Genomic DNA, 27,997 nt, shown 5'->3' on the forward strand with positions numbered 1-27,997 from the left:
GAAAAGGGAATCATGACACTGTGCGGTGGAGAGGAAAGGCACTGGTCCTTCCCCCCATCCATCAGCCTCCAGGTTTCTTCCTCCCCTTCCCACTCAACGGGGCCGTCGGTGTGAAGCGCCAGGGAGATCCCGGGATGCGTCCAGGTGGCATTCCCGGGCTGTTTCCCTTGGAGCAGCGCCTGGATCCCGGGAGCAGCCTCCGCGCCACTCCGGAGCATCCCACGCCCCCCAAGACTGAGGTCCCGCCCATCCCCGCCCCGCCCACCCCGCCCCGCCTATCCCCGCCTCGCTTCGGCCCATAGGCCCCGCCCACAGGCCCAGCCGCGGCCTGTCATTGGTGCAGCGGCGCGTCCGTCGGCCGCCAGGAGCCTGGGTGGGAGCACCGCCCGCCCTGCCGGGGCCCCGCGCCTCCCACCCCGCCCGCCGCTGGGAAGCGATCCCGGGCCCGGCGGCCGCCGCCGCGGCTCCTGACCCACCGGCCGAGGCGCGGCCCGCATGGCGGCGCAGAGGAGCCCCCCGCGGGCGCGGGCGCGGGAGCGGGAGCGGCCTGGCGGCCTGGCCTCAGGTGGGTCCCGGGCTGGGGCGGGTGGGGGGACCCTGGGGCACCCTCTCCCCGCCCCGGTCAGTCTTGGTTCGGGGTCCGAGTCCCGCGCTCGGAGGGGTGGCAGCCGGGGGGCCCCTGACCGGGGCGGAGACGGTGTGCACGTCCACCCCCTGCAGGATTGGGGCGCCGTCGGGGTTATGCTACGTCTTCGGGAGGCAGAGCTGTGGGGTCCAGGCTGGGGCGGGCGGGCAGGTGCCGGGGCGGCGCGGGTGGGGTTCCGGGGAGCGGCGGGGTCCCCCTCGGCGTCCCCCCTCAGAACCTGAATGTCGTCGTCGGAGGGAAGTTGATGGTTTCGCGCGTTGTTGCCGGCAGAGGATGTGGCCCACACCTTCCATGCGAGCGAGACTCGCCAAACAACAGAAAACGGGCTTTTTTAAACGGCAGTGTCACCGAGGACAGGAGCAGCGGCGCGGGTGGCACAGGTGACAATCCCCGCTGAGGGCTGGGCACGCCGGGCCTCGGGGCCCCCGCCCTCTGCGTGGGCAGCGGGGTCCTCACCTTAGAAGTGAAGGTTTTACTTTTCCCCCCCAGGCATCCTGTGGTCTCAGCTCCTAGAGGGGCACGACCGCTTCTCCACTTGGAGCACATGCCCCTTCTGTAACTGTGGTGACCGTCCCGGTGGGGTGAGCCCACCGCCGAATTTGGGGAGCTACCTGTTCACTGCGTTTGGGCTCCAGGTTCTGCAGCGTGTATGGGAAGTTAGCAGGTGCCAGGTCTGCACATGGATTGCTGCTGTTCTTGGTCCCGCAGCAGACCGTTGGGGGTTTTGCTATTGGGAACAGTGGAAACAGCACCATTCTGGGAGGCAGGGTGTGAGTTGTAGGCATCATTTTGCCCAGGACTGGGTGCCTAGAAGCCATAACCATTCTGGACTTATCCATCCTCACCTATAAAACAAGGGCATTGGGCTAGCTTGGTCCCCAGGCGAGAATTCTGTGATCGACTTACCTCCCACTCTCAAAAGTTTGGAGAAGAAACTCATTTTCCAACCTTTCTGCACCTTGGATTACTATAGAACTAGCCAAATATTTCCTGTGGGTGTATCCACTTAACCTTTCAGTATGTTATTTATTCTAATCTTCTCCCTGTCTTATTTTGGCAGAGAAAGCAATGCTGGAAATAGAGGTAGGGTCACAGCTGGAAAAAGCTGCCTTGGGAGCGGAAAGGTGCCTACTCTGGGCTTAACATAACCGCCAGGAATTTTTCCTTCCAACGCGCCACGGTCAAGGTGTGCCAGCCCTGTGGGCCCAGCGAGAATTCTTTCCCCTGCTCCAGCCGGTGGGGCCTGCAGTTGGTGGAAGAATGCGATTCAAGGATCAGGTTATGGAAAACTTTTCTTTCCCAAACATAACCTCCGAGGACGTAGGAGCATAGTTTCCCTTCTTTGTCGGGGATGTTTGGAAAAAACAAAAAGTTTAAAATCACTTGTCAAAGCTGGGCTGCCACAGCTCTTTAACCTACCCCTAAGAGAGGGACCAAGGTTTGCTTTTGAGATAATAGCAAAGAATAACAAGGAACACCTGACAATAGAAAGCAAATGGGCAGTAGCAGAAGAAAACTCACAAAGTGGGCAGGGATGGACAGGGGCTTCTGGCAGCCATCTTTACTATTTCTTTTTAAGTGTGTGGTGGCTCTTCTTCACCACTATCCATCCATTTGTTTCGGAGAATCAGAGTTTTCAGGGGTGTTCTCAGGAGTCCTGGGACTCCATGGTGGTCCCTCGGGGCTGGCCTGGCTGGGAGAGGGGGAGCAGGATTGCCCAGTGTGGGATGGGGGACCCATCAGCCAGATCCCCCCACTCCAGCTATCTGAGCCATCCGCTGCCACCCTCCTGCTTTATATGCTGTTCTGGGTAAGATTTGGTTTGGAGCGAAGAGTCTAATGCTAAACAAAAGTTCAGAAATAAAGGTCATGACTCATGTGTTTGAGTGCTGCTTGTGTGTTAGCTCACTTATTGCCTATAAAGTGCTTAGAACAGCGTGTGGCCTACAGTACAAGTGCTCAAAGATTAGCTGCTGTTGTTATTATTATCGTTACCTTATACATGAGGTAGTTGTTAATTTTAATCCCCATTTAGGAAATTGAATCACATACAAACTGGTTTAAGACTCCCACTTCTCACCTAGAGTTTTCTGCTAATTAAAAAGTGTATTTCTTTTTGTTGTTATTAATCCTCACCTGAAGATTTTTCCATTGATTTTTTTCCAAGAGAATGGAAGGGAGGGGGAGAGACACAGAAATAAACACTGATGTGAGAGAGACACATCGGTTAGTTTTCTCCCACACGGGCCCTGACTGGGGCCAAGGATTGAGCCTGCAACCCACGTAGGTGCCCTTGACTGAAATCTAACCCAGGACCGTTCAGTTCGCAGGCCGACACTCCAACTACTGAACCAAACTGGTGAGGGTGGAAGGTGTACTTCTTCTTTTTTAAAATATATTTTTATTGATTTTTTATAGAGAAGAAGGGAGAGAGCTAGAGAGTTAGAAACATTGATGAGAGAGAAACATGGACCAGCTGCCTCCTGCAGACTCCCTACTGGGGATGTGCCCACAAACAAGGTACATGCCCTTGACCAGAATTGAACCTGGGACCCTTCAGTCCACAGGCGACACTCTATCCACTGAGCCAAACCGGTTTGGCAGAAGGTGTACTTCTTAATGTCATGGATTCTTTTATTCCAAAGCCATTCAAGGGTGGCTGGCTGTATGTATGAAGCCGATGTTTCCCACCTGCCATGAGCAGTCTGGCCTGTTCCCATGGGATCCCAGGTACCACATGAGGCAGGCAGTTGTGTTAACCTGGTGAGCACTCCTCTGTGTTGAAGAGAGAAGGCAGATTGGAACCTACTGGCTGGAGTGATGAGGATTGTGGGGTTTCGACTTTCCCTTCTCAACACAAGTCAGTGCTTAGAATAGTGCCCTTATTCTAGAACCTTATTCCAGTGCCCCCAAAGCCTCGCTCTCAAGGAGCGGAAGCAGGAGCAGGAGGTGTGCCAAGGGGAAGGGGGTGAGAAGCTGTGGTTCTTCGTGTGCTAGTCATAACCTTAGGGAGAAATATTTTCCTTCCTTAAAAAATAGTTTGAGCCCTAGCTGGTTTGGCTCAGTGGATAGAGCATCAGCTTGTGGACTGAAGGGTCCCGGGTTTGATTCTGGTCAAGGGCACATGCCCAGGTTGTGGGTCTATGCCCCATGGGGACGTGAAGGAGGCAGCCAATCAATGATTTTTCTCTCTCCTTCTCCCTCTGTGAAATCAATAAAAATATACTTTGAAAAATGGTTTGAGGGCTTAGGAAAAAACAAACACTGCAATTAAACACACACACACACACACACACACACACACAACAGGACGCTTAAAGCCAATGGCCCATAGTTGATGTTTTTGCAGCTTCTTTGCCCCACTTTATACTGCTACTCTCAACCTTTCTGTTAGATTAAATGCCAAATAAAATGTAACTTTTGGTACCATGTGTTTTAGCTTCGTAGACATTGTTGACTGGCACAATTAGTAAACTGACAGTGACCTTTCACCTGGCTCCCTGGAGTGGGTGGGTGCTGTCCTATATGCCTGTAGCACCCAGTGCTGTCCCCGTCACTGTAACAGTGGACATTTTAGTTCTCTTCTTGGTGCTGGACGGGAGACCATGCCCACAGATAGTCTTATGTAATCTGTCTAAGTGCCACTTTGTGATGCTGAGAATGGTTATGGAATTTGCTCAAAGTTTCCAGCTGGTAAGTGGTGGCCAGGATTCCAACCCTGGTGGCGTGACTCCACCCACTACAGACTCGGAACCACCCGCCTGCATCTGTCTCCGAAACAGTGCAGGCTTATACCTGAGAGCACTCTAGTTTCCAAGGTTACCGCATCACACTTAAGCTGTTCTAAAGTAAAGTTGGGTTATTGTCTTTATACCGTTGTTGTTGCTCCAGGTAACTCTCAGGTCTGAGGTACGGGAGAAGAGAGATAATGAAAAGTTATCTTTAGCCGCTAAAATTTCCTGCAGGCACAGTCCTCCTACATGGCTATTGGAGTCTCTGGAACTTGGAGGAGTTATCGGACCAGTTGTATTTGGCCTTTTGGTTCAATTGCTTAGGGGAGTGGTTGGCAAATTGCGGCTCAAGAGCCACATGCGGCTCTTTAGTCCCTTGAGTGTTGCTCTTCCACAAAATTCCATGGCCTGGACGAGTCTATTTTGAAGAAGTGGCATTAGAAGAAGTTTAAGTTTAAAAAATTTGGCTCTCAAAAGAAATTTCAATTGCTATATAGTTGATATTTGGCTCTGTTGACTAATGAGTTTGCCGACCACTGGCGTAGAACAACCCATTTTTGCAAATCAAGGTTGTATACCATACACATTTATTGATTGGTCATTATTTTAATGGAAGAATATTTAGATGTCACTTCACAATAAACCAAAGAGAAAAGCTTTTGTTTACATACTCATTTTGCCAGTAATCTTTTGTTCTAGTCATGCTCCATTTTTTCCCTACTTTTTCCATTTAATTGGAGGCAGAATAGACAGGTGGCCTCATGTTTAAAATAAGAAGATGATAAAATGTTATAAGTCCATTTCTAGGACATCAAGGGGACTGTTAGTGCTGTTGCTGGCATTCTGAGGTATGGTGGAATGATGGAACAAATTCCAAACAAGTGAATCCATTTCTCCCATGTAATAGAATCACAGAAACTATAGCACATAAATTACTATGCTTGCTAAATTCTGACTTCAGAATTTAAGTCTTTCATTGTTGATTTAACCAGGTGACTGCTGCTCTGAGTCTATGTGGAATTATTGGATGATAGATACACAGTAATTTAAAATAACTTATTAAGTATTTCTTTGCTTGCCCTGTTACTGTTTTTTAAAAAATATATATATTTTTATTGATTTCAGAGAGGAAGGGAGAGGGAGAGAGAGAGATAGAAACATCAATGATGAGAGAGAATCATTGATCGGCTGCCTCCTGCATGCCCCCTATTGGGGATCGAGCCCACAACCTGAGTATATGCCCTTGTTGGGAATTGAACCGGGGACCTTCAGTCTGTAGTCTGATGCTCTGTCCACTGAGCCAAATCAGCTAGGGCTGCCTTGTTATTGTTATTTAATGAATAATAGGGTTAGTCTTCTAAGAGGGGGAGTAATAAAGTCATTGGAAGTCAGTTTCTCAAGGGAGACCTGGCCCAATTCAGAGTGAAGTAGAATCTCATTTAGCATCAAGGGTTGACTGTCAAGAAAAGACAAGCAGGCTGCCCGCTCTTGTCCCCATTACGGTGGACGTGAGCTCCCTGCTCTCCAGGTCTGGGACAGCCTCAGCATACAGACCAGCTCCTGAGTGGCTCAGGACCCAGGTGGGCTGGGAGCTGGTGGAGGGAGTTCATCAAAGTACATGCTTGGAACAATTTGTGTCTCCTCCTCTAAGCCAGGGCAGGGAGTGTTCCTCAGAGCATTTAGTCTCCTAAGATTAAGAGAAATGAACTAAATTCTTTCTTACCTGGAGACTGAACATAAACTGTGCACCTATGGATGAGGACAATGGGGAGAGGGGAAAGGGCAGAGGGTGGGGTGGGAACCTGGTGGAGGAGAGCAATGGTGGGGGGGGGGGGAAGGAACATTTGTAATAATATGAAAAATAAAAACTTATTAAAAAATAATAATAATAAAAATAAATAAATAAATAAATAAAAAGGAAAAAAAAAAATTTCTTTCTTACCTGGAAAAGAGAGACTCTTTCCCTAGGTCTTAGAATAACGCCTGGCACATCACAGGCTTATTTGCACATCATTGGCGTATTATTGACCCATGACAAGAAGACTCGGCTTTCCTGTGTGATCACTAATGTGCCATGAGAACTCTATGCTCTGTGTCTTCCAAATCAACTGCTAGGACAGGTCGAAAGGCCGTGGAGGAAGCAGAAGGGCTGATAGGAAAGGAGAAGTGGAAGAGATGGCAAGCCAACGTCTGCGTGGGCTGAGTGTGATCAGTGCCCATCTAGGCATGAGGGGCTGGATGACGCTCATGTCAGTGAACAAGATCAGCACTTTGTCACTTTACTTGGCATTTAAAAAAATGAACGTGGAGTTCAGTTTGTAGCTAAGGATTAGCTTGGCTGCTCACTTTGAAATGCAAACGTAGCCAATGGAATTATTAGTATAAACGTTGGGTCTCAGTTTTGCATTTGAAACAGAAGAATCATCTGAACTGAGAGAGCGTTTATTAGATGAGTTTTCTCTATGGCATATCCCAGTATTCAGTTCTGGGTACTTAGCTGATTGTCATGATGGGCCTTGTACAGCCAATGCTTGCTGACCTGCCTGAACTGTCACTTTGTCATGCTTTAATGTCCCAGTGTCTTCTCCCATTTATGCCTCTTTGATTGGTTCATTCAAAACGTGGAGCCTACAACACGTGACTCCTTCTCGCCTCTGTCCCAGTCTTCTCTGTCTTCCTTTTTTTCTTGCTATTTTTTGGAAACTGGTCACCTCCATGGAAGGCTCTTTAACAAACTATGTCTCAAGTCAACGTCTGAAGGTTGGAATATTTGCTAGTATTTGTCAAGGTCTCAAGTGTCTACTGAACGTGCTCAGGGCATAGTTCCTGAGGTGCCAGTTTTGAGGAGTATTTTGAGTTTGGTTGACCTTCAGGTGCATCACAACTACGTAAAATCCTGTGCCGTATGCCCCAATGCGACTACCTCCGACATAAGTCTGATGCACATTAACATCAAGAGGCCTTTAGAGGATGGAAGGAAATAGTGGTTAATGGCTTGGCCCCTGGTGTCTGCTCAGAGCGGCGGAAGCTGAGGTCCAGAGCTGCTCAGTTCTCCAGCATGGGACCCTGAGTTCCCGACTGCCTAGGGCCTGCTTGTTCCACTGCCTTCCAACCATCCCGCTAGGTGACCACTTCACATTCTCACTTCCTGCTTTCCTTTGTCGTGAGTGTAGTTAAGGGAAGAGAAAACACACTGGCGGCTCACTGTTTCTGACATACATGGTAAAAGTTGGAAGGGACCACCGAGACCAGGGCTACTGGGAAGGACTAGGTATGGTGGAATAATGGAACAATTCCAAATAAACGAATCCATTCCTCCCGTGTCAGAGCATACAGGCGGCTCTCCGGGGCTGGAATGGGCTTCAGGGTGGCAGCGGCCCGGACTCCTTCCACGTGTTTCTACCATGCACAGCTTCCATGCTCACAGCTACTCTCTGGTCCAGGATGGCTGCCAAACACCCGTCATCACAGTTACATTCCAGCTAGTCTGGAGGAGCAAGGGTGAGGAACACCCCCTCTCCCCCCCCTCAACAGAGCCTTCTGAAAGTTGCACACAACACTTAGCATTCCCTCACACGGCTACCTCCAGCACCTCAGGAGGATGGAACGTGCTTTATTCTGAGTAGGTACGTACCAGGGAGAGTGGACACTAGCATATCTGTGTTGGAGACATAGGGGCTAGATCTGGATCACATGGGTTCGTTTTATTTATTCAGCAAATATTTATTAGCGGTCCGTAGTGTCGCTCAGCACCCAGAAAGCAGAGAGAAAGCAGACACAGTTGCAGTCCTTAAGACGTTTGCCTACAAAGGGAGACAGACCCTGATCAAACACAAACACACTTGTATAAACTGGGACGAGAGCCGCGGGGGAAAGGGACACCATGTGCTGTGGGAGGAGGTAACAGGGATCTGACCCAGCCTGAGGGCTGGGAATGGGCAGAGAAGCTTTGCCCGCGGAAGTGGCACTTGAGCTGAGAGACAGAGAATGAGGGGTGGGAGGTGGCAGGAGTGAGGGAGGAAGGTGGCTGGGAAGAGGAAGAAGTGAGAGGTTACTGGGGAGCCTGGGTCAGACCTGGTGGCCACTGTCCCGGTTTGCCTGGGACTGAGGGGTGATGTCCTGGGACATGGAACTTTCAGTGCTACAACCAGGAGAGTCCCAGGCCAGCCAGGATGAGCTGGTCACATTAATAGTTGGGCTCTTTTCTTATTAATTTCAGGAAAGTTCCTTTGTAGGTAAGCATGGCTCCCAGCCGTAGGAAAACAACAGTTGACTGCTAAATGCCGCCCCTCACGTGGGCCAACAGAAGAGGCACAAAGCATAGGCCGCACTTGTGTGCAGTTGGATGACACGACCAGTGAGACTTTCCTTGATCTGCATGATTGCTCTTAACTGTAATTTTGGAGATGAATTGGCATGTGATGATATATTGGAGATTACAGAAACAGCCAAGGGTGGAGGCAGCCTTACGCCACAGCTATGTCTCTCAGCACCGGCAATACATTGGAATCACCTGGGAGCTTCAAAAAGAACTTTAAAAAGCCCCATTCCAGTTAATATGCCCAGGGCATCCAGGCCAGGTGATACTCTGCTCCTAGAGACTCTCAGGTGCCTCAGACTCCATGTGCATGGGAGTCGCTGGGGTCTGGTAGATGCTCTGGACTGTGGTTCTCAGTGCCCAGGTTGTGTTGACGTTCCTGTGCCAAAGACTCGGAGTACACAGCTCTTGTGTGATGTGATGGTTTTGAGGCCACCGGCTTCTCTTTAGGAGCACGGACCTGAAGGATCACACAAAGGGAGATGGGCTTGTGAGAGGAGAGAGAGAAAGACTTGGGGGATGGACAGGGAGCTTCTGCCCTGTGCTTCCATCAGTGGTGGGCCCATTCCGACGTCTCGTCTGGTTTCGGGGATGGTCCCTGGGTTCAGAGACGAGCTGCTAGGAGAAGGAAGAGACAGTGAAGGGTGGCTGGGCCAGTTCAAACCATGGCCTGTGAGAACTGGCTCAGAGAAGGTTTAATCTAGACGGGAAGAAGCACAGTGGAAGGGATAGCTGCCTTCTGAGTGCATGCTTGTTCGTTGTTTTGAATTCTTGGAGGAGAATCACTAAGTGAAGGCAGTTATGTATGTAGCTTAGGGCACCCTGACCTTGGGTCAGAACACATGGGTTCAAGTTCAGACTTCTTGCTTTCTCTGGGCTTCAGTGTCTTCACCTCAAAGCTGCGTGTGACAGCTCCTCAGGTGACCACGTGCACAGTGAACGAAGTCAGATTTCATCTTGGAGATGCTTTCAGGCCAGTGGGGAACGTGTCATGAATAAGCCTACCTGCAGTGTGGGCTTCCATGCAGTGTGGACGGGCATAGAGGGAGGGAATCAGGCCTTGGAGAGCCAGTGGCATTCCAGTGCCTTCAGCGCAAAGCGTTCTGTGATTCTGTGAAAGATCTAAAAGCTTGTCATACAGAAGAGGAATCAGACGTGTCTCATGACCCCAAGCAATAACGACTTAAATTGTGGTTACAGATCTGATCACATCAGCCTTTTGCTTAAAACCCTGAGGGGGCTTTGCTTGCTCTCCAGTTAAACGCCAGTGTCAGCCACGTGTCTAAAGGCCCTGCAGACCTGAGCCCGGCAGGCCTCCCCTCCTTTCCTGGCCCCATGAACTCTGGTCCATTCTTGGGGTCTCAGCCCTGCCCCTCATCTGACACAGGTCTAGGTCGGTTCCCATGTTACCTCTGCTGACAGAGCCACATTCCTTGCCTCTGGGCCCTGGCGGTGGTTGTGCTCTAAACACACCTGGAGGGTCCATCTGTGAATCGCCCCTACAATGGTCTAGTCCAGTGGTCGGCAAACTCATTAGTCAACAGTGCCAAATATCAACAGTACAACGATTGAAATCTCTTCTGAGAGCTGAAAACTGACTTCCGCGCATGGGCCACGAAGTTTCAATCGCACTGTACCTGCGCGCCCACACATGGTAGATATTTTGTGGTAGAGCCACACTCAGGGGCCAAAGAGCCGCAGTTTGCCGACCACTGGTCTGGTCTGTTGTGTTCACAACCGTAGCATCAGCTCTTAGCACAGGGCCTGGCCTGCAAGAGGAGCTTAATCTATATTCATAGAATAATGGTAGGAAGAGAGCGAGTGCCCATGCGGAGAGGTATGTGACACTGGTCCATGAGGAGGCGGAGGGGAGACTGGATCAGGGACTGGAGAGTCTGCATCTGCGCGTTAGTGCCTGTGGTTACGGGCATTCTCTCGTGCCGATTGTGTTCCATTTTGTTCCAATTCTCTGTCATCACTGCTGGTCTCTGCCCTGGGGGAGACTCTTGGGGATCACAGAGGCAGAGTAATTTCCCCAAGACCTGCAGCTAGGAAGTGGCCAAGTGAGGGCAGAGTCCCCGGCCTGTTTGGCCAAACCCATCGGCTGTACCCAGCCAGGGAGCTTGCTGGCTGGCTGGCTGAAGTGACCCTGGTGTTCTGGGATTTCCCGGGAAGACTTACCTTGCTCTTCAACTGAAGCCCGTCCCACCTGCAGCTTTTGTGATTTAATAGTTATGAGGTTAAACAAATAAACTTACACCTTTTAATATGACGGGTTGCATTTGACACTCCTAAGCATGTGCCCAATAAATACATTAAAAAAACCTTCTGAGCTTTGATGCTCTCTCTCTCTCTCTCTCTCTCTCTCTCTCTCTCTCTCACACACACACACACACACACACACACACACACACACAAACTCAGTGTTTGGCAAGGAGCAGTTTCCTGTTGTATTACCGACACTCCTAGTTTCACAGGAGCCCTGGTAAAACCAGCCCAGTCCTGTGGGGGTTGTGCTAAACGCCAAAGTAGGTTGCACGACAGGGCTGCCACGGAACATCTTGCTGGTCATGACTTTCAAGATAAAAGCCTTTCACCGGGTGCTTCTGCTCCGTGATACCGATCTTGTCGTCGGTCACAGTGCTTTACTAAGCTGAAAACTGTCGTTTCTAAAACGGGCAGAACTAATACCTGAAATGCAAAAGCATCTAGAAAGTTTTTTGACTTCGCCATTTCAGAGGTTTATTGAGAGGACCTTTTTTTCTCAATATTTCTCCCCTAACAGATATAAAAACAACCATCTATGGTTTTTACAAGAGCCAAGACCACTGAAACTCAGTTTTTTACATGGCCGTGCTGACCCATGGAAAACCGCTCATGGTCTCCCAGTGCTCCCAGTTATTAGAGACCTTGATGGCCTGTCAGCATTGTTCTGCATGTCCATCATTCTGTCCCCACATTGCTGAGTTTGTCTGGACAAAAGCTTTATTCTGGAGCCTCGGAGTTCCTCACACTGACCTCTGGGAGAGCTGGCCCACTGGGGAACGGAGGTCTGCTGCCACCTGTGGCTCCCAGGGCTCCTGTTATTCTGTGTCCCGGCCAGTCCCCGACTCCAGGAGGCGCTGACCCCAGGGTGCGTGGGGGGTGGCACTGTGGGCCTGGACAAGACATCACACCAGAAGATCATGTGCTCCCTTAGGGCAGGCTGTATGTTTTTCTTTTTTCCTCCCTGACTTTATCCTCATATTCTTACTGATGATGCTCCCAACGGAGCCAGCTGGCCGGAGCGGGCTGTGCATCTCTCATGTCACCTCACCTCCTGCCAGCCCAGCGCCCAGCCCACGTGGGAAGAAGTATAAGCAAAGGGTGAGGGGCAGGGGAAGAAGGTCTTTCCAGGCCCTTCCCTGCCCGCTCGGCCCAGTGTGCTCCTCTCAGAATCACCTAGGAGGAGTCGTGTTTTTCAAAGGGATTAGTGTTCCATGACACAGCTCAGAAAAGCGTGGAAAATTTACCCAACACCTCTGATGTGCGTGTGCGTGTGTGTGTGTGTGTTTGTGTCCTTCCCTCAGCACTCCGCCCCCGTCCCCCCCACTGCTTTGCCACAGGGGGAGTTACAGCTGTCTGGGATGGCCGCTTCCCACCCCCTCTGTCTGCTTCTTAATCCACCTTTCTTCTATCTCCTGGAGATTAACCATAACATGACATTGCAGCAGATAGAAATAGCTAGTATATTTAATAAATCAGACTTAGCACTTTTTACCTTCAATGTTTCTAGCAAGATGATTTTAATGTACGTATATATCTCTATCCCCTCTGCTGTCTCAGACATTGCCCTGAAACTGCCTTTTCGCTCAGGCCTGATTTTTCCCTCCGTGGCCCACTTGGTAGCCCTTGACCCACCAGCTCTGCTGCAGGTGGAAGTCCCCGGGCTGGGAGGTCAGTGCTCGGAGGGCCCAGGCCTGCCGTGCTGCAGAGATGGGGAGGAGAAGGGGACAGTGTGGCAGGCCGTGGGGAAAGGGAAGTGGTGAAGGCCTGGAGCAGCGTGGAAGGCCCAGGCCAACCAGACAAGGAGTTTCTGTGAGAGCGAGCTTGGGGCTCCCGGGGGGTGGTCTCTGCCTGCTCACCCGTTTCCGGCTCTTGTGTCTTTTAGTTTTGTTTTCAGGTGTTTTTCTTTCTTTTTTCTTTTTGGTTTCCTGTTTGAATTATTTCAGCTTTGGTACCTTTTAGAGAACGGAAAAAAATTCTAAGTAGAATTTTACCACAAGAAACGGTGGCATTCCCCCCCAGTTTTAGTCTGTGGTCTCATCTGCCATATATAGTCTGAGGTCACAGATGAGATTGTAGTCTCAGCCGCGCTGTTGATTTCTGGAGGTTCTGGGAATTACTCGGGGTGTCTTTGCTAAGTGTAACCTCTGACGGTGTGAGTTGGGGTCTCTGGGTATGTTTGGGTGCTGATGACGGGGGCAATGTGTGAGCCTAGTTAGTCCGCCTTCTCATCTGATAGAAACACCTGGTGCTTGTCTATAGCGCCTCCTGTCAGCCACCACCCAAGCAGTCCGGTCCAAAGTATTAAAAAGCAACTTCCATTGTTGTCACTTGACGAGCATTAGAGGATCAAATCTGTAACTCCCAGCAGTGCTTCTGTTTCCTGTGTCGCCTTGCCACCCTCACCACCTGGCGATTCTCCAAAGCCACCTGCCACCCACACTCCCTTTGCTTCTTGCCCTCGCTCTGACTGCTCTTGTTAGGATGTCGAATGACTGAATCCCTGGTGGTGGGGCCTTCTCTCCCTTCCTACCCTTGTGTCAGAGCCCACGAAGCCAGTTCCGTGTTAGGGAGAGGACTTCTCCCGGCAGGTGTGTGCGGGGTGCGGACGGTGGGTGGACAGGTGCTGAGTTCTCTGTGGCAGGCCCGCAGAAGGGGGACCCTGGTGAAGAATAACATGGAGAATTTGATTTGATCTCAGCTCTGCTTGAGGAGATGAGATTTGACTCGGGGCATCATCAAAGTTGGGGGTCATGATCGGGTTTGCGAGGCCCCTAACTTATGGTGTTCCCTGTCTGGGGACATCCAGTTATTGACACATGCAGGGATTTTTTATTTTTTATTCTCTCTTTAAAGGCTTTATTTGCAGCGGCAAAGCTGATTGGAAGATTTCTCAGCTACGTAACTCAAAGGCAAGATAGCCTGGTTTGAGTCATTTGACCAAAAACTGTGGGCACACCAGGCAGAGGGCCGCGGGAGTGCAGGCTTCTGTGCGAGGCATGCCTGAGAAGGCGGGATTGAGCCTCATATGTCTTTCTGATAAGCTGATACTGTCACCCTTTCTTGGGTTGTAGGCAGGGTTTCATTTTGAGCATAGGGACTGGAGGCCAGAGAAGTGTGTGTGTGTGTGTGTGTGTGTGTGTGTGTGTGTGTGTGTAGGAGCAGGGAGAACCATGGCTTGCAGTGGGTCCTGCTGGAGGCCTGGGCAGCTGCTCAGAAGGGGCCTGCCTCGTGTGGGGCCTCAAATCAAATACCCTAGTGCCCAGATGGTGACGTAAGACCTTCAGCGGTTCAGGTGGAGTCTGTGACAGGTGAGAGCAGAGCCCCTCTGAGGGTGCAGCCAAGCCCCCCTGAGAGACCGCGGGCTCTCCAAGTCCATGGACAGATGAGACTGCGCAGTGGGAGGCAGGCAGATGCAGGGAGAGGCTCTTCACAAAGGAAGAAGTGCAGACGGCAGCGATAATTCATAGCTGGTGTGGGATTCAGGGAAATGGGGGCTCCAGGGCCCGGGGTGGGAGTGTTAATTGGCAGTGTTGTTTTGGAAGGCACTTTGGCAACATCTGTCAAAACTAAAAATGTGCACACCCTTTGACCCAGAGTTTCCTCTTCTTGAAATTAAGCTAAGAGCTGTCATGAGCCACAAGGGCTGTTGGAGAATGTTTGTCTCAGCAATGTTTGTAAGTAGAAAATGGAAACAAGAAAATGTTTATCAATTAGGCAATGGTTAGGGAGGTGATGGTCTGTCTTTATACTGAAATGTATTATGCATTCTTTAAAAGGAATATTGGAGCCCTGGCCAGTGTGGCTTGGTTGGTTGGAGCATCATCCCATGCACCGAAGGGTTGAGGGTTCAATTTCTGGTCACATGCCCAGGTTGTGGGCTCAATCCCCATTCAGGAAGTATACAAGAGGCAACCAATCAATGTTTCTCTTTCTCCCTCCCTCTCTCTAGAATCAATGAAAAACATATCCTCAGGGTGAAGATTAAAAAAAAAAAAAGAATGATGTATATCTATGTAGTGATATAAAAAGATGTTCAACGTATAATTTGATATGGTGTTGATATGAAGAGAAAAAACAAATCTTGTGCAGCATTCCGTTTTTCTAGAAAATGTTTATGAGCACAATAGGAGAAATTATGCACCACAGACAATATTCTAGTTCATATGCGAATTTAAGGACTTACTAAAAATATTTGCATATACCAGAATTTTCAAAGTTGGGAAATCAGACTGAATTAATAAAAGTCTAAATTATAGATGTAAAGCAGTATGGCTCTACATTTTTAAACAATTCATAAGAAGTTTTACTAAATTTCTAGGTAGGAATAAGTCTATAATGAATATTTAATCAATTCTAAACAATAAACACCTGTTAAGTAATAAAATAAAAATGATATGTATTTTTATTTGCTGGTAATTTTTTTCCATTTCTTTCTCTCCTGGTAAATTCTTTATTGAGAGTGTAACTGCACATCAAGGATGATAAAAAATGCTAGCAGTGTAGACTCCAAACTGGTGAAGCTTCCACTCCGTTAATCACTGGAATTTTCCTAAGCCCCACACTGCGGAAGAAACTGTTTCACAACGAACCCCAGGAGGTTTGGCCCCCGTCCAGAAGTCCTCTTCCTCATTTGGGCTTCAGCATTTCACATGCGCAAACGCAGCATCCTTAGGAATCTCCACACTTGGTGAAATACTGCAAGTGCTCCGTTTGAGCTCTCCAGGCCTGTCAGGTGCCCCTCCTGTCAAATCAGGAGTGGGAGTGTGGACCCAGCAGCACAGCTGTCTCCACGGCTCGTAAGGGCCGCTGGCCGGCAATGATGTCTGAGTCACCCATCCCGTGCAGTAGGGTGATGCCCTGATATGGCCTGTGCTGATTAAGAATATCATAGTGGGCCTTAACCAGTTTGGCTCAGTGGACAGAGCGTTGGCCTGCGGACTCCAAGGTCCCAGATTCGATTCTGGTCAAGGGCATGTACCTTGGTTGTAGGCACATCCCCAGTAGGAGTTGCGCAGGAGGCAGCTGATCGATGTTTCTCTCTCATTGATGTTTCTAACTCTCTGTAAAAAAATCTATAAAATGTATTAGAAAAAAAAAAAGAAACAAAAAGAATATCATAGTGGGCAGAAGGGGATGGTGGCGGCGTCACTAGAGGCCCCTGCTGTGATTGTCCCCCTCCCCTATGTGCTAGGTGCCCTGTGAAGCCCTGGCATCACTGTATTTTCAGCACCTAGCATGGCATGCTGTGCTGGCTCCTAGATCATTTCATTCCGCCTTTCCCCAGGGGGCCAGTGGCTTACCCCTCTTTTACAATGAAGACAAGCCACATAAAGAGGGGAGGCTTCCCGCAGTCACACAGCCAGGTTAGGAGGAGAAGCAGGCTCTGGGCCCAGGTCTGAGGCATTCTGAAACCCACACTCCCTGTTTCCGTTCTTCCTCTTACATTTTGGGAACAAAGCTATTCTTGTAGATGACACTGATTATATAGGAGAACTAGGCGTTTCTTTAATTTTTCAGATGGAATGTTTGAATGTTGTAAACAGTGTTTATGTAAATCAGTCATAGACACTGCAGGTAAAATTATCCAATGTGTGTCTCCCCCCCCCCCCACCCCCCCCACCCATTGAACAAAGCAAACTTATGGAATTATGATGTGATTTTTATCCCCAATAAAATTTTTGTAGGAAATGACCAAGTTCACTCCTGGGCACTCGTCACAAGCCACGCCTTAGACGTAGCGTGGGGAATAGCCAAGGGGTCCGTGATGTTGGCGGTTTCCTTCCTGGTGGCCGCCCTCTGCTACTTCCGCAGGCTGCACTTCCATGTAGGGCACCGGCTGAAATGGTAGGTGGTTGTAGCATCTTCCGATTTTTAAATATCCTTGTTCCAGTTTTTGGTATTATTATTATTTCCTTTATCTTTTAGGTGGAGTGGATATCTGCAAAGAAAATTCAAAAGTAAGTGTTTTCATGCACATCTTCCCTTATTTTTAAGATGCCGAGAGGTTTCACGAAAGAAGAGGAAAGAGAAAATTAACTGCCTTCTCTTTTTCCTTTGGTTCAGGGAACCTCAGCGTGGAGGCGGAAGTTGATTTACTCAGCTATTGTGCAAGAGAATGGAAAGGGGACACGCCCCGAGCCAAGCTGATGAGGAAGGTGTGTCTGTTTGTCCAAGGTCATGGAAGATGGAGAGTGTGTGTGTGGAAAAGTCAGGAAACAAACAGCCCATTCTGCTTTATGGACCCAGTCGATATCAAATATGGCACAAGGGACAACGGTGGCTCTAATTTAAAAGCTAAACAGCTGCTAGACTGTTGGCTTTGGGCTGTTTACCTATAGCCAGTGCCTTCGAGAATGGGGGCAAACTCAGTCTGTGATTTCAGAAATCTGAAAATGGGCTCTTTTCAGCCCTCCTGGCCGGGCCTGTGAAACCTCTGCACAGGGGGGGAGATTTCTGTTGTTGCAGGGATCAGTCCCCTTAGCAAAAGTATTTAGAGGATTTTCAGAATTTTCCATTGGCTAAGCCTTGGTAAACATCCCCAGCAGTGCTGCCTAGCAAAAGGAGAAGGAGGAGGAGGAGGAGGAGGAGGAGGAGGAGGAGGAGGAGGGGAGGAGGAGGAGGAGGAGGAGGAGGGGGAGGAGGAGGAGGAGGAGGAGGAGGAGAAAGGAGGAGAAGGAGGAGGAGGAGGAGGAGGAGGAGGAGGAGGAGGAGGAGGAGGAGGAGGAGGAAGGAGGAGAAGGAGGAGGAGGAGGAGGAGGAGGAGGGGAGGAGAAGGAGGAGGAGGAGGAGGAAAGTGGAGCATTTAAAGTAGTTCTTAGCATGGTTTTAAAGTGTCCAGCGTTTTCCACTGTGATCAAGCTGGCCGTGGGATCCCCACAGTGACATTCCCTGGCCCGGGGCTTCTGGGAACTTGCTGTCTAGCATGGCACTGTCTCTCTACAGACTAGTCACACTTTGAAATGACGTGTGACCCAACGCATCACTTGTAATTGTTTTTGTTTGTATTGTCTGCTTTATTAGGGAGTACATTTTACTGAAAATGTGTTGAACTCACTTTTCTTAACTTCTTATCCAGTGGACTTTAAAAAAGAACTTTCTCTTTCTGTGCCACCAGGCTTATGAGGAGCTGTTTTGGCGGCATCACATTAAATGTGTTCGACAAGTAAAGAGAGATAACTACGATGCACTAAGATCCGTGTTATTCCAGATATTCAGCCAGGGCCTTTCTTTCCCATCCTGGATGAAAGAAAAAGACATTGTGAAGGTATGTCCTCACACGGGAAACACGTGAGACCCACCCTGATGGTGACTGTGATGGCCACTCCGGGCTCCTGTGGGCGGCGGCCGGGGTGCATGGTGGCCTGAGATGGAAGGAACTCTGAGAGAGCCTTTAACCAGGTCCTCTGTCGCTCATGTCCGTTTGCTGACAGACCATCTCAGAAAGGTAATTATACTCAGTTTTGTTTTTAATGCCATCGAGAGAGACATCTGTCCTTTATAAGTAAGGTGGGCTACTACAATTCACTTTTTTACTATATTTGAGTTTTGACAAATACAGTGTGTAACTGCTACCCTAAAGGTTCCCTCGTTTCCCTTCATAGCCAGTCCTCTCACTCCCAACCCCTGGCAACCACTGGCATGTCTTCTGTCCCCGTAGTTTCACCTTTTCTAGAATGTCATATACATGGAATCATCCAGTGGGTGGCCTTTTGAATCAAGGTCGTTTACTTAGCATAATGCATGTGCAGTTCACCCAGAAGGTTCCCCAGATGTGCTGCTGTTGGTTCCTTTTTATTATTGAGTGATGCCCCTTGACATGACTGTGACAGTTTGTTTATCCATTCACCAGCTGAAAGACATCTGGATTGTTTCCAGTGTTTAATACTATGAATAAAACTGTGATAAATGTCCCCATAGAATCTTTATGAACATACATTTGCATTCCTTTTTGGGGAGATTGTTGGGTCTTATGTTAGGGGTGTGCTTACTTTATAAGAACCTCCTCCCCCTCCCCATTTTTCCAGAGTGGTGCTGCCCTGATGTACTCCCATCATGAATGTGTCAGGGTGTCAGTTGCTCCACGTTCTCACCAGCACTTGGTAGAAATAAATCTTTATTTCTTGTTTGTTTCAGCCACTCTAATAGATATGTGCTAGTGTCATTCTGCTATTAGTTTGCATTTCCCTGATGAGTTATGAGGTTGAGCTTATTTGCCATCCATATTATCTTCTTGGAAAAATGTCTGTTCAAATCTTTTGCCCACTTATTATCATTATTTTTAAATTGATTGAGTTTTAAGAATTCTTTATATATCCTGAATGCAAGTGCTTTATCATATATGTGATTTGCAGATATTTTCTTCCAGACTGTGCCTTGTTTTCTTACTTTCTTAACAGCGGAAGATAGCACCTTCTTGATGATAACCTGAATTTTTATTTTGAAAGCAGTATGCTTAATCTAGGATATACATTTAAGTTGGAGGAGCAAAGAAATATAACATGTATACTTATATACTGTATATAGCTACACATGTTCTATTTGCAACATTTTTAATTTTCAATTGTTTTTATTAGTTTCATTTTATCTAGCAAATACTTGACAGGCGTATGCTGTGCTAGCCTTCCTGCACAAGCTGAGGGGGTGGGAAATGCATGGGATGTATGCGATGAACCAGATTCCTACGTGCCCCATAATCTTTTTTAACCTCAACAAGAATCCTGTAAAATTGCCCCTGATTTACAGCGGAGGATGAGGCTGAGCGGTCAAATAATCTGCTGGTTGAGTCGCCTCCCAGCTGGCGAGTGACAGGGCTGGGTTTGAACATCAATGTGCATCATTCTAAAGTCCACATCTTCCCAGATATACTATGTTGCTCTGACATTGGTTAAATATAAGTTCTAAAGGGATATATCCAGGTAATTTTGGAAATATTTTATTCAAAAAGTTTGTTTCTGTAGACTTAATTTTTGTTTTGTTTTGTTTTGTTTTAACTTGTATGGTCATAGATACATTCCTATTTCTTTTTTGTAGACTTAATCTTGTATTTCAATTTTCACCAGTTGTGAAATTGTGAATTAAGAATATGATCCATATCACAGAATCCACAAATCTGAAAGAAAATGAATGACTATATAGTTCTCTTTAACTGTAGTCATAGCCTTTCTAGATAAAGATTGCTAAATGAGATTATATGCTGTGACATATTCCAAACTGTGTGTAATAGCCGAAACCGGTTTGGCTCAGTGGATAGAGCGTCAGCCTATGGCCTGAAAGGTCCCAGGTTCAATTCCGGTCAAGGGCATGTACCTTGGTTGTGGGCACATCCCCAGTGGGCGGTGTGCAAGAGGCAGCTCATCAGTGTTTCTCTCTCATCGATGTTTCTAACTCTCTATCCTTTTGTCTTCCTCTCTGTAAAAAAATCAATAAAATGTATTTTTTTTTAAAAAACTGTAATAAACATGGAGATACTAATCACTTTTGGCATCTATTTTTCTTTTTTTCAAGCTTCCTGAAAAACTGCTTTTCTCACAAGGTTGTAATTGGATCCAGCAATACAGCTTTGGTCCTGAGAACTATACAGGTTCAAATGTGTTTGGGAAATTGCGAAAATGTGTGGAATTACTGAAAACACAGGTGAGTGTTGGGCGGCTGGGGTGAAAGGCTAGGAATGAAAGCATCCGTCCCAAATGTGGCCGCTTTTCTCCGATGTCAGGCCTCTCTCTTTATGTCAGCGAAGTGGGATACCCAGGCAGAAAGCTGCTTCAAGGAACTGATGGTTTCTTCTTGATCTTCATTCCCTTTCGAGTGACGAACGAGAGAGAGCAATGTTGCTGTTCTACATGATCGTTAGGCACGTTATGGGCTAAGAAGCCCTTGGTGGGCTGGCCAGGAACCTGAACGGTCATCGGCCTGTGTCCTCAGAAATATAAGGTGACGCTCCAGACAAGACGCTCAGAAAGGCCCTTCTGGAATGTGCCCTATTAGTAACTGGGCAACGGCCGAGATGTTATCATTTGACTCGGAATTTTCCCTGCCTTTTAACCATTTGTACGCCATAAGTGTCTATAGATGCAAGTGGCAGACCTTTTGTAATTAAATTAAAAATATCGTGGCAGCCGGGACCGGTTTGGCTCAGTGGATAGAGCGTTGGCCTGCGGACTGAAGGGTCCCGGGTTCAATTCCGGGGAAGGGCATGTACCTTGGTTGCGGGCACGTCCCCAGTGGGGGGTGTGCAAGAGGCAGCTGATAGGTGATTCTCTCTCATCGATGTTTCTAACTTTCTATCCCTCTCTCTTCATCTCTGTGAAAAATCAATAAAATATATATATAAAAAAAGAACTCTTTTAAAAAAAATAAAAATATAAAAATAAAAATATTGTGGCAGTTAACTCGTTAATAAAAACAGATTTGGGGTTGTTGGAATGGATTCTCCTTGGGAAACCCCATAACTTTTCTGGGTCATGTGTTCTTCTCTGTAAAAGTGAACTGTACATAGTATCTACCCTGTACGATTCTGGTGAGGATTCAATGAGACAATACACGTAGAGTGCCTTCACCTGTGCCCGGCACCGGTGGGTTTAAAGCACGGCTGGTGTATCACTGTGTGCCGCTGGAATAGCCTTTGCCTAACCCAGCCATCTTGGGCAGTTTTAGGAAACTGACTCCCTTAGTATTTTACCTAGTGGGTGGTGCTTTTGTGAAAAACTCTTTCATTGAAACTAGTTTGTTATTGTAAAAGTAATAAATGCCTATTATTTTAAAAAGTCCATATCAAGGCAAAATTGGTTTGGCTCAGTGCATAGAGCGTCAGCCTGCGGACTGAAAGGTCCCAGGTTCGATTCCTGTCAAGGGCATGTACCTTGGTTGTGGGCACATCCTCGGTGGAGGGTGTGCAGGAGGCAGCTGATTAATGTTTCTCTCTCATTGATGTTTCTAGCTCTCTATCTTTCTCCCTTCCTCTCTAAAAAAATCAATAAAATATATTTAAAAATAAGATAAAATAAAAATAAAAAGTCCATATCAAAAGATATAAAATGAAAATTTAAAGTTCCATTCCCCTCTATTAGTTTTATTTTACAAATACTTTACAAGTTATGCCGTGTTGCCCTGGCTGGATTATTCAGTGGTTAGAGCATCAGCCGGAGGACTGAAGGGTTGTAGGTTCAATTCTCAGACAAGGGCATGCACCTCAATTGCTTGCTTGATCCAACCAATGCATGTGTCTCTATTACATTGATGTTTCTCTCTCTCCCTTCCACTCTCTCTAAGAAAATGAATGGGAAAATATCCTAGGGTGAGGATTAAAAAAAAAAAAAAAGTTATGCAGTGTTGTGTATATTTAGCCTTACCCTTCTAAGTTTCACTTTTGCGGCTGTGTTTTTAGTGGACTGAATTCAGTGGAATTAAAGATTATCACAAGAGAGGAAGCATGTGCAACATCCTCTTCTCCGATGCCATTCTGGAATATAAACTGTATGAAGCTTTAAAGTTCATCATGCTGTATCAGGTCACCGAAGCTTACGAACAAATGAAGATGAAAAAGGTCATTCCCAGTCTTTTCAGACTCCTGTTCTCCCGGGAAACGTCGTCCGATCCTTTGAGCTTCATGATGAATCACCTAAATTCTGTAGGCGACACCTGCGGACTAGAGCAGGTACGTGGGGCAGAAGAATGGTGTGTGTTTGATCACGGAGGGTATTGGCAATCCTTGAACACGTAGGCGTTGGGTGTTTGCTCTCAGCAGTGATAAGACCAGCTGCACAGAGTGGCCGGTTGGTGTTATTGCCCCTGAAGGGCGGAAAAGAAATAGCGAGCCTCACTGCTCCGAGCTGGTTGCCATGTGCCCCTCCAGCCCGGTGCTGGGAGCCTTTCTGACCTTGCCCGCTGCCTCTCAGTTGATAACAGGTTTTCCCACAACGGAGGTGAACTGGGAGAAATTCCAGTCGGAAAATGAGATAAGGTTTGGGAAAGCATTGGGTTACTTACTGCAGATAAATAGAAATTAATTGGATTTTTTCTAAATCCAAAAAATGCTTTTATGTCCCCATAAAAAAGGATTTTGTTTGTTTTGTTTTGCTTTATTTTCCCAGAAGGTGCACAGAATCATTTGCACTTTTTATTCAAACTGATTTAAAAGGATATAACACTGGTAGGAAAACAATGTAATTTTTATTATGAGCATTCCTTTATTTTTTATTAGATTCCCCCTCCCCCCCCCCAAAAAAAAAAAAAAAACCACAACAGCTTTTCCTGTGATTTCTTCATGCTAGTCTAGAGAGATGCTCGTCCGCTTGTCCCCTGCCTTCCACGTAGCGGACATTTGTGCCTAACCCCGTGCCCATAAGGTGGTCCGTGCGTGGGTCTGTCCACAAACACGCTCTGTCACACGCTGCTGAGGAGCATGCTCCCGCGCTGGGGGGAGGGCAGGAACCTGGAAATGTGTATCTGTGACCTCTCTCGTCTCTTCCCCAGATTGATATGTTTATACTTGGATATGCCCTTGAAGTCAAGATAAAAGTGTTCAGATTGTTCAAGTTTAACTCCAGGGACTTTGAAGTCTGCTACCCAGAGGAGCCACTCCGGGAGTGGCCGCAGATCTCCCTGCTGACTGAGAATGACCGCCACTACCATGTTCCCGTCTTTTAAGTCTGGTGAGGACCGGCGCCCGCCAATGACAGAGGTCACATCTGCCAGCAAAGCGTTTCTGGGAAACTGAAACTAGTGTTGCAGCCACCGAAGGAGTGAGGACCTTCTCTGGAGTTACAGGTACATGGGACGCAGCAGTGCACAGGTAGCTGTTCTCTGTTTTTCAGTGATTTCCTCCGAAGCAGCTGCACTAATGCATTTGTGGGTCGCGGCTTGACCTCATTCATAAGGGTTGTGGTCAGTTCACACACGGTGGGCCGCGACAAGCATGAGAACATTTAATTTGGACAAGACCGACAACAGGAAAAAAGAAAATGAGCAGGTTTTCCTTCTAACCTAGAAAGAATGAATTCGTTTTCATTAAGAGTCTCTTTTTTTGGTTGATTTTGGATCCTCATAAACATGGCCTCGTTTTATAAGCATTAGTTCCCAGGAATCTATGATATATTGATTTTCTAGAACCACTTGATTAACTGTAAAATTATGTATACATCCATTTGTATACATGTATAGTTTTATATCTACATATACAAACACATACACACAAATTACCACTACTTGGTAATGTTGTACAATTTGTCTTATACATTTTTGCATTTTTTATTGTTGCCTCCGGCCGGTTTAATGTGTTTTATAGAGATAAAAATGATAAATTCTGTAGATTAAGGAACTGAATGACAGTTACTAGTATTAAACTATCAGGAAAATATTAATCTGTGGTGTCTATCAGGAAAATATTAAACTGTGTTGTATTGACATGTATATTTAATGTGTGGTAGATAGAATCATGCCCCGTTTCTCCACTTTACCAGAAAGATGTTACATCCTAATCCCAGAACCTGTGAATATGTTGGGTTAAATGCAGAGGAAGGTCAAGTTGCAGGTGGAATTAAGGTACTAGTCTGCTGACCTTGTTCTAGGGAGATGGGTCTGGGTTCTCCAGGGGAATCCAATATAATTACAAGGTCCTGACAAGGGGGGAGAGGGATTGGAAGAGTGTCAAAGTCAGAGGGAGGTGAGAAATCCGAAGGACAGTAGAGAGAAATGCAACATGCTGGTGTTGAAGATGGGGGAGGAGCCACAAGCCAAGGAATGCGTGCAGCCTCCGCGAGCTGGAGAAGGCAAGGGAGAGGATCCCTCTGGAGGGTCCAGGAGGGGGCACAGCCCTGCCAGTGCCCTGAATTTAGCCAGTGACACCTGGGCCAGACCTCTGACCTCCAGAACTGTGAGCTAATAAATTCCTGTTGTTCCAGTAGCTGTTTTCAGAAATGTGTTATAGCAAGAATAGACAGTTCTCAGGCTAACTACTTTTGGAAATACTTTGCTCGTTTATGTTGGTAATTTTTATTTTGGAGGTACTATGCTAGTCTGTCGCAAATTTCAATAAATACAAAATAACTTTTCAAATCTTGGCTACCGATATACTGGCCTCCTTGATGTGTTTGAGGCTGATGTTTTCTCACATTTTCATATCGCTTCTACTATAAATAAAAAAAGGTATGGTAAATGCTGTGATGTACAAAAATAACACTAACTCTTGAATAATCACCTGTGTGTCCTACATAAGCCAGATGTCTAATCGCACGTTGCGTTCTGCCCGCTGTCGTTTTGTTTTCTGGTTGGAGAGTAAATAGCTCAGACCACTTTGCATTACTTGGAGAGCCACACAAACAAAACAGGACCTCTTGGTTGATCGCTGCAGTCCTTTCCTGCCCGGAAGTGTCTATGGTTTTGCACAAGCCCTGTCATGTGATTGACACTGATGCATTGCAGTGACCTGGGAAAATGAACTCTACCCTTTGTGTTGACAAACAGAGCAGATGAGAGCCTGCATGGGCTGTGACGGACACTCCGTAGGATTGCTGCTTCTGACTTCCGGCATCTGTATATTACGGCTCGCCTTGCATCCCCTTATCCAGTGTCATTATTTCCTCATCCATCCAGGATTGAAGGCAAAAACTCTGTCACAGCGATGGGCAGCCTGTGGCTCTGTGACATGGTGGCCCACTATGTCTACCCTTCATTGTGCGCTGGGACATAGGGCAGACTGGGGCAAGAATTCTTTAAAGAGAGGGGCAAGACCAAATTGTAAGAACAGGACACTTCAATACAACGAAAGGAAAAGGTGGAGACCTTTAAATAGTTGCTATTTGGGGAAAGATATCAACACAGAATTTTAAGGGAGGCGGTATTGGGTGGTTTTATTTTCAATTCAGTTGTATATTGAATGTGACAAACTAATTAGGAGGAACTACATATAAATTAGCACCACTTTTTAAATGCCAGCAATTAATTGGGGGTGAATTGCCTATGTTATGCCAACATTTAGTGTCCTTCTAACATTATTTGTTTTAAATGATGAGAAAATTATAGCAAAAATGAAAAGATATGCCATTGTCTTTTCTGATTTTAAGTGTTTCTCTCAAGTTTTGGGCATGTGTGTCCATACTGAGCGGTGGTATGAATATTAGTACAATTTACCATTAGTACATAAAATTTACCATTTTAACCATTTTTTAAAATTTATTTATTTTTTAAAATATATTTTATTGATATTTTTACAGAGAGGAGGAAGGGAGAGAGATAGAGAGCTAGAAACGTCGATGAGAGAGAAACATCGACCAACTGCCTCTTACACACCCCCTACCAGGGATGTGCCCACAACCAATGTACATGCCCTTGACCGGAATCGAACCTGGGACCTTTCAGTCCGCAGACCGACGCTCTACCACTGAGCCAAACCGGCTTCGGCCATTTTAACTATTTTTAAATATTCAGTTCAGTGGCATTAAGTACCTCCTCATTGTCATGGTACCATCATCACCACCCATCCTCAGAACTTTTGTTATCCTCAAGACTGACTTTTTATTTTATTTTTATTTTTTATATTTTATTGATTTTTTTAAAGAGAGGAAGAGAGAGGGATAAAGAATTAGAAACATCGATGAGAGAGAAACATTGAACAGCTGCTTCCTGCACACCCTTTACTGGGGATGTGCCCTCAACCAAGGTACATACCCTTGACTGGAATTGAACCTGGGACCCTTCAGTCTGTAGGCTGATACTCTATCCACTGAGCCAAACCAGTTAAGGCAAGACTGACTTTTTTTGATAGGAGGCAAGTTTAATTCTCCTACCTGGTACCTGGTTTGTTTTTGTTTTTTCTTTAAATTTTATTTTATTTTAGAGAGGAAGGGGGAGGGGGAGAGAAAGAGAGAGAGAGAGAAAGAAACATCAATGTGAGAGAGACACATTGATTGGTTGCCTCCCTCATGCATCCCAACCAGGAATTGAACCCGTAGCCTTTGGTGCACTGAGAGCAACTGTAGCCAGGGCAAAGCTGAACTTTTTTTTTTTTTAACTTCACATTATCTTTATATCATACCCTCTAATTCTGAGTATTTCTTTCAGTGCAGATGTCCAGTGTAAGGGAGGTCTAGATGATCAAATAGATCAGGCTATTCATGTTTCACTTCATCTCCAAAGTAAAGAAATAATCACAGGTGGCTTCTGGTTTTGTCCTAGAAATACTCTCATTTGAAAGCTTTTTTCAAGATACTGTTAGTTCAGGGCCACCCTGGTGCCTGGAATTTCTTGGATGTGGAGCTTCACAGTCTTGACAGAACATCATGTCCACTCACTGGGGAGCCAGGGGAAAGCCCAGCACCTTCTCTAGTGCGTGGAGAGCCCTAGGCCAGGCTAGTCAGGAACAGCTCGGACCAGGGGCAATCACGTGTCATTTCCAAGGGCCTTCCTGCAAATGCATTTTGGATGGAAATATTTGTTATTGTTATATAGCAGATGATTTTCTCATATTGTAGTGGGATCAGAGAAAGACCAATTTAATTTTGTCTAAGTTGGTTGGTCTTAGGGAGGAAACTATTTAACTCCAGAGTTCTCTGAAAATGTTGTAAATTCTACACTAAAGAAGGTAACTATTTTTAGATTGATAACTAACCTGATATGTGAAAACCTATACAAATTTGAGTCAAGAGATGATTAATCCATTCATCTTAGTTTTCTTTTAAATAGCAAGTTCCTAAAGCTGAGTCATTCTTTTTATAAGAATGAGTTTCACATTGCTTAAGACCCATTGCTGGGTAAAATTTTAAAATAATATCTTTTTGTGGATCTAAAAGTTTATCAGTCATTTGGGTTGCTTGTCACAAATTGAATACCGTTGCAATATATTATTGACCATTTTTAAGTCTATTTTTATCTATAGCCATACAGTTTTCTTTAAATGTTACTGTTGTCACAGTATTTTACCGTCAGACACAGAAGAAGTGGGTCCAAATTGTACAGTCACTTCTATGTTATTTGTTCAAAACAGTTGTCATCCCTAAATTCATGTCGGCTTCATTCTTGACAAACTCGTATAGTCCAAGA

General features: G+C 46.6%; 2 protein-coding genes across 2 annotated transcripts in view; both read left to right on the forward strand.

Annotated features, from left to right (window-relative positions):
* TRIO (trio Rho guanine nucleotide exchange factor) overlaps positions 1–27,997 on the forward strand; it is a 749,917-nt gene that overhangs the window by 304,847 nt on the left and 417,073 nt on the right. The gene's annotated exons all lie outside the window — the stretch shown is intronic.
* Positions 383–27,995, forward strand: OTULINL (OTU deubiquitinase with linear linkage specificity like). The gene is made up of 8 exons (XM_084882006.1): positions 383–565; positions 16,648–16,807; positions 16,889–16,920; positions 17,027–17,118; positions 18,078–18,227; positions 20,468–20,596; positions 22,347–22,616; positions 23,435–27,995. The coding sequence occupies exons 1-8, from the start codon at positions 496–498 to the stop codon at positions 23,606–23,608; spliced, it is 1,077 nt and encodes a 358-aa protein (XP_084738132.1). The 5' UTR covers positions 383–495; the 3' UTR covers positions 23,609–27,995.

The sequence above is a fragment of the Pipistrellus hanaki genome, assembly GCF_964339955.1.
Source record: "Pipistrellus hanaki genome assembly, chromosome: 4".
NCBI lineage: Eukaryota > Metazoa > Chordata > Mammalia > Chiroptera > Vespertilionidae > Pipistrellus > Pipistrellus hanaki.